The sequence below is a fragment of the Cucurbita pepo genome, chromosome LG09, assembly GCF_002806865.2.
Source record: "Cucurbita pepo subsp. pepo cultivar mu-cu-16 chromosome LG09, ASM280686v2, whole genome shotgun sequence".
NCBI lineage: Eukaryota > Viridiplantae > Streptophyta > Magnoliopsida > Cucurbitales > Cucurbitaceae > Cucurbita > Cucurbita pepo.
The window spans coordinates 4716177-4723645 of record NC_036646.1 but is presented as its reverse complement, the minus strand read 5'-3'; the positions used below and the strand labels follow the sequence as shown (position 1 = coordinate 4723645).

The following is a 7469-nucleotide window of genomic DNA, read 5'->3' as shown; positions in this document are numbered from 1 at the left end:
GATAATTCTATCAATTACCTAAAACATAGAGAACATCATGTAAACATTCATGCAAGCTCAACAGGAAGATACCATTCATCAATCACCTAGAGTAGAGGTCACAATACCCTATCCTCCTTCCTAGCATAGAGTAAAGCGTTAAAATCAGTATGTAACTCAAAATCTCATCTTAGGGCTATTTCGATAATTTTTCATAGCACATGTTGCTTATTAAATTTCTGATTACGTGTATTCTAACTACCTAAAGCAAGATATGCTCGCATGCTAGCACGTCCTAGCAATCCCTACAAGTATTTTTTGAAAAACTTGGAATGATCACTTACATAGAGGACACGTGTCTTTCCAAGTTTTCTTTTCTACTTGTTAGAAGTTCCAATTTTTTGAAATGTCTAGTATTGAAATCCGAGTGAAAAATTGACACACGAGAGTCGAAATGAGCCAAAAAAAAAAAAAAATCTCACGCCCCTCCATGCACGACTAGAGGTTTCCCACTTGCGAGTAGCTCACGTGCTTAGAAGGACAAATCACTTCCACTACATGTCATGTGGCATTCACGGATTGGCTGCTACGACTTCGACGTCCCATATTCGAACTCTAGGGACATAACTCTCGCAGAATTTTTTTAGCGCGACACGTGCCCACCCCCTTCGTCCCGCTTACTAGTGGATGCGTGTTCCTTCTCTCTTCAAAGCATTCATGTTGACACATGAAACTTGCATTTGGATTTTTCATGAATCTTTTCTAGATTTCCCGTGTGATTTCGTGTTTTTTCTAGTCTCTTCTAATTGTTTTAAATCTTTTATATATAACTTGATTCAACTCGGGTTTATTTTAAAATATTTTGAAATAACCAAAATATTCCTTCGGTTGATTTTGACCATTTTTTCTAATTTTTCATTATTTTTTTTTTTATATTTTATAAATACTTTTTCTTTTTATTCCATCTTAAAATTTGGCCTTTAAGATCTTCAATCAAAACTGAGAAGCTGAGAGAAAAAAAAAAGTTAAAAATTAATTCTCATAGCGGCTTAGATATTACAATTTTTCCTTACAAGATTGATCCACATAAGGGTCGCTTCGATAATGTTTAAATATAATATTTTTATGAGGTATTATTTGGGACAGACCCATACCGCCAACCTCCCAAAACTAATCCACAAGCACGGGTTAATTACTCATTTAGATATCATATTTTCATATTTTAAGATAAGACCTTTAGGTACCCGACGTTTTGTGTATAAATAGTTGGGGTCCATCATGAGCTATAAGTGAACATAGTCTCAACCTATCAAGTAGGGCTCACCATCACTATTCTTTTCTTTCTAAATAGTACACGAACGTAATAGTGACGTGGTGAATGCGTTTAAATATGCTAAAATACAAAGACAATGCCAAATCATTGCTTCCAAGAGTCTTAGAGACTTCCCACTCTTGTCTTATGCTCTAATATTTTGCTCATGTATTTGAAATATTCAAACTTTTTTTGAATTTTGTTTCAAAAATAAATCTTTGATTTGTCTTTTGAGGTCGTGTAGTTTACACGTATGTAGTAGTATTCCTCATGCATGATGTCGAAGTAGTCGGATCCTTACCTAAATAATGATTATATATATAAAAAAAATGGTTATTATATTAACGGTGTCTATTGGGTTTCTAAATTTTTAATTATTTTAGTCAACTTCTCCCTATAGTACATTTTGGGGCATTTTAGCTGTTGTTGCAGGTGTAGACACGATTTTGGTGAAGGGTCATACACCCTCCTACTAACCCAATATGAAATGGTAAAAACCTATCTAGGATGGAAGCACGTAAAGTGGGTTTGGAACGGGCATGCAACCATAAACAACACGTCCTGGACAAGCAAGACCGAGATATCTATCATGCGGCCATTGACAACACGCCTTGAACATGCATGATCGTGATATCCTCCCCCACTCAATTGGTTGACGTCCCTGTCAACCAACTCGAACAAACAAGACTATGACATCTATCATCAAATTTATAATTTAAGTTCTTAGCGGTTTTTGAATCAAATTTATAATTTAATTAAACAAAAAATAACCGAGTATTTCCTGAAAAAACTCGACGAGGAAAGTTCCCCCAACCCTAATTTCCAATTCTAAGTGTAAAATTAACCACAAACGACAAATAAATTTTTTATTTTTAGTATTAATTTGAAAATAAAATTACATATTAAAAAAAAATGAAAATTGGGCATTAAGGTTAAAATATGAGGCACTAAGCGTCTATGACCAATTCAAAAAGAGGTCTTATGATGCATAAACATCTCTGTCCCTGTCTTGTTTTTCCAACATAAGCGCGTTGAGCTTGATGTCTACATTTCCATTAACTTATCCCAATATATATATATGTATACATATCAACCTACAATGGCTATCACAATGCCAATGTCAATGGCTATCGAGGAAAATGACTCGAACGTTGAGTACCCACCGGGATTCCGCTTCTACCCGACTGAGGAAGAGCTCATTTCCTTCTATCTTCGACACCAACTCAATGGTCAGCTACTCGAAAAGCACCGCGTCATTCCTCTTCTTAATATCTACGATTCCGAGCCCTGGGATCTTCCAAGTAACTACTCACTTTCTCCTCTTCTCTCTTAAGTTCGGTTTAAATTTCGTTAGATTATGTTGTCAATACCGAAGAAAAAGGTTAAAGGGTAAAATTGAAATTTTGACAGTGATATTAATTATTAAATATTTAAAAATTTTAATTTGATCTAATTGGGTCTTTTTTTTTTTTTTTTTTTTTTTTTTTTTTTTTTTTTNTGAAACAGAGTTCGCCGGCGAGCTCTGTAAAGGGGACAGCGAGCAATGGTTCTTCTTCGTGGCACGGCAAGAGAGGGAGGCTCGCGGTGGTCGGCCGAGTAGAACCACTGCTACTGGCTACTGGAAGGCTACCGGCTCTCCGGTCTACGTGTACTCCGCCGCCAATAAAATAATTGGATTGAAGAAGACGATGGTGTTCTACAAGGGCAGAGCACCGACCGGAACCAAAACCAAGTGGAAGATGAACGAATACAGAGCAATTGATGATTCCACTAAGGTCCGACACAAATTTGCTTTGTTGATTTCGATTATTGACTCTCGTTTTCGCCGTTTAATCGATTTGTGTTGCAGTTGAGATACGAATTCAGTTTGTGCCGAGTTTATGTGATTTCGGGATGTTTTCGAGCCTTCGATCGGCGGCCAATGGAAGTCATCGGCGATGGTCGGAACAACGCCGATCAGAAACAGAAGGCGGAAGCGATAACGGCGGCGATTTCATGTTCGGCGCCGGCGACTGGTTTCTGCGGCGTAAGTGGCGGTAGTTCGGGAATGGTTGAAGACGAAGAGATTGAAGAGGCGAATTGGGAATGGGATCAAATAGATTGGCCCTAGAAATAGAATCCTAAAATTAAAAGATTCTTTTTAGAATATTTCAGAAATTTGGGGGAGCTTTTACAAATAAACAAAAATTGGAGGACCTATAGGGATATTTTTTATAAATGAATTTCAATTTTTTTTTTCGAAGTTTATTTGTTTATGTTATAATTATAACTTGTAACAACTATGTTACTTAGCTTAATAACAATTGGAATTTTATACAATTCAATTTAAAATACGATACAAACTCGTTACTTGTTTGTACTCGTTGCGATCGTGCAAGATTAGGTTCCCGATCGCTTTTTATTATCAGGTCTACGGCTTCTATTGTATGAAAGTAAGAACTAGGTTCTATCGAGTTCATTTTTTTAATTTTAATCATTCGGAGTTTATTTTATCTTATAATTTAGTTCCTCGTAACTCATTTCATACTTTGAGATTCATCGGATAGTTCCCGAACATATTTCTTTCTTTAGGGTTAATTGACTATTGTAGAATCTAGTTGACTATTTACTGTTCTCTACCGTCATTTCAAAACATGCATTTCATACTTATAAGATGTGCGACTTATTATAGATTTCAACTCGTGATATACTTACCGACCCTATCATAAACTAGTTGGTGATTGTGACCCTCCAGTAAAGGAGAGATACATAAATGAACTAAGACCACACATGAAGGACAGCAATCCTAAGAATAGAATAACTAAAAAAGACTTAAAAAATTTGAAAGTTACTGCATATACCAACAAAGTGCACTGTCCTTTTTCGGTGGCTCAATCGTACGAATTCCATGGTTAAGCGTGCTTTACTTGAACTAATTCTATGTGAGTGAGGACAAAATATGTTGGAAGGACTCATGTTGGTACGTATGGATAATCTTCACTCTTAGAAGTGAGGAGTAAGTAATATGTCTATATCGTGGGGAATGTCGTGGCATACAGGTGTCGAATCCAGATTACGAAACCTAATTTGAATCCTAGACATGGATCATTACTCTAACTCTCTTAGAGTCCCTGTATAGTGTCATTATCATAAAAGAAGAGAACGACCATCATGTCTGCCAACTACTTTGATATTTATTCGACCCTCCTTGCCCCTAAGTCACGAGTTCCTAAGAATAATTGGAAATTTCCTGATAGTTCCCAAATAATATCCATACGACAATATGATGTAAACCCATTACTCGTTTGCGTACTCGTTGCGTTCATGCATGATTAAACATCATATGTAAAAGAAGAGTAGCATTAATGCGTATAAAAATACTCAGTAAGTAATATACACGTAGGTTTTTAAATTTTTAATCACGTTTAAGTATCAGATCTAGGGTTTCTATTATATGAAGGTAAGAACTGGGTTCTATCGAGATAATTTAATTTCTCGTAACTCATTTCATACTTTGAGATTCTCGTAACTCATATCATAAACTAGTTAGTGATTGTGACCCTTGAGTAAATGAAAGGTACATGAATGAACTGAGACCATATCTGAATGAGAGCAATCCTAAGAATGGAATAACTAAGAAAGACTTAAAAAAAAATTGAAAGTTACTATATATACGAACAAAGTGCACATTTCTTTTTCGGTGGATCAATCGTACGAATTCTATGGCTAAGCGTATTTTACTTAAAATAATTATATGTTGGGTGACCTCTCGGAAAATTTTCTATGATATATGAGTGAGAATAAAATATGTTGGAAGGACTCGTGTTGATATGCAGAGATAATCTTCACTCTTAGAAGTGAGGAACAAGTAATATTACTATATCGTGGGGAATGCACGGGAATGTCTTGGCATAAAGGTGTCGAATCCAAATTACAAATCCTAAACATGGATCATTATAGTAACTCTGTTAGAGTACCCGTGTAGTGTCATTATCATAAAAGAAGAAAACGACTCTCATGCTTGCCAACTACTTTGATATTTATTTGGACCCTCCTTGCCCTTAAGTCACGACTTCCTTAGAATAGTTGGAAATTTCTTAATAGTTCCCACATAATATCCATCCGACACCATATCATTGAGATTTAGGACATGACCCAGTCAATGTCAACTCAGGACCATAAAGGTATACAAATGCAGACTCTTGCCATTAGGTCCGTAAGTTCACTATTAAATGTTAATTAGCAACCATTTAATAATCTCCGCATCGTATAAGCACAAAGGAACATGATCGCACGTCATTGTCATCTACTAACAGACTATGTTTCAATAAACCAAACATATAAATATTTTAATTCTAAACGATTTTTATATAAAAAAAAATTACTGAAAAACTATATTTTTTAAGAACACTAATCTAAAACAAACCATTCTTATTCTTAACATGTAGTGTTGAAATAGATCGATCTCTGAAGGATTAGATAATATTTGAATACGGGTCATAGTTAGGTGGGAAAGTTGATATATTTTCGCTCTTCTTCAAATAATTAACGCTTTTCATTTCTCCATCACAAAATTTGTCAAATGGTCCTCTTGACATTATATCTAAAATTGTCCTTTGACTTTGTTCATGTTTTTCCACGCAATTTTTTTTAAATTATTTATTTATTTAGAATTTAGAGCCATCGAGAATCCGACCAACCTGTCCGACTCAACCGAAACCATAAACGCACCACCCGTTTGCATATTGACATTTTTTTTCATTGACTCAACCTAAAAATAGGGTTACTAGCCAGATTTATAATTGAATCGTATTAATTTTATTCTTTTATTTATGTCTTTTTTATTATTTTTATTAAATTGAAAATTTCTATTTATTTTTATTCAGTAATTAATTATTATTTAATTTTTAAAAATAAATTATTTTATTAGATGGAATATACAAATAAAGTACGTTTATTTTGCTTTTTTCTTAATTATTTATTTGTTATTAAATATCATTATACTATTGGTCAACATGAAATAAGTCATTAGAATAAAATATTATTATAAAATAAATTAGTAAAAAACTAAAAAAATTATTATTGATTATTAATTATATACAATAAAATTTATATTAGTATATTATTTAACAATCTATTTTAATTATTTAAAAATACTTCTATTGAGTTGTTGGTATGGTAAGTCGGAGAGTACTAACGTCCCTACAATCAATCTCGATGTTGAGATATAAGAGAAAACGAAACTCATTTAAGTATAACTTATTGAATACTCTAATTTTCATTTAAAAAATTGACGGTTCTATCTACTATCCCTATCATTGTATATATTTTCTTATGTGTTAATTTGGATATATTATATCGACCCGACATTCTAAAACCCTAAATCAACCTAGGCTCGTTACCATATGTGTCATTTAAAGAAAAAAAAAATTTACGTTGCAGACTCGTAAAATTTAATAGAAAACATTTAAATTTAATATGGGTACCTCGTAAAAATTTAAATAAAAGAACATGTTTGAGAAGAAAGAACTTCTAAATCAATCGCTAGAGTTTGTAGTTAAAAGATAAAACAGAAGTGTAAAATACTGTCGGAATAAATAAATGAAGATAAAACAGACACAATGACCATTGCCCAAGGCCATAAGTACTACTGGTTGTCACGATCATTGCACGCTCTTATCTTTAACTCGAAACATATTGAGAAAGCCTGAGCAGTGAAAATACTCCTCCCATATTAGGGTTAAACGTGCATACAATCACAACAAATATCAAGAAACTAAGGGACCTGTAATCATTTGAAATTGGTCAACACTCGTGGACACGCAAATATCAAGGGACCTATAATCATTTGAAATTGGTCAATTCCCATGGACACGTAAATTTGTTGTTGCCACAAGTAAAGCCAAAATAGAGTATACAAATTCTTGCACACCGAGACACGTAATTGTCACAACGGTACATCACACGTCTTTAAAGTAATTTGCATGCATACAATTAGGTAAATTACTTAAGTTTACACGTACACAAGTAGGTAGTTGTCTTACATCCTATGTAATTCCATTTACACAACTTCGTAGTTACTACAACTTTCATGCACATAGATTGTCATGACCTGGCTTTTGAGGTTTCGAAAACTAAGACCGTGACTAAAAAGACAAAGACCAAGACAAATAAAATAAAAGTTGAAAAGATCAAATAC

At 33.8% G+C, this 7469-nt stretch overlaps 1 protein-coding gene across 1 annotated transcript; it reads left to right on the top strand.

Annotated features, from left to right (window-relative positions):
* The first annotated feature begins 2408 nt into the window (after positions 1–2408).
* Positions 2409–3596, top strand: LOC111802352 (NAC domain-containing protein 90-like). Its single transcript, XM_023686682.1, has 3 exons — positions 2409–2592; positions 2798–3066; positions 3141–3596. Exons 1-3 carry the CDS (start codon positions 2409–2411, stop codon positions 3399–3401), a joined length of 714 nt encoding a protein of 237 aa, XP_023542450.1. The 3' UTR covers positions 3402–3596.
* Positions 3597–7469: the final 3873 nt, after the last annotated feature.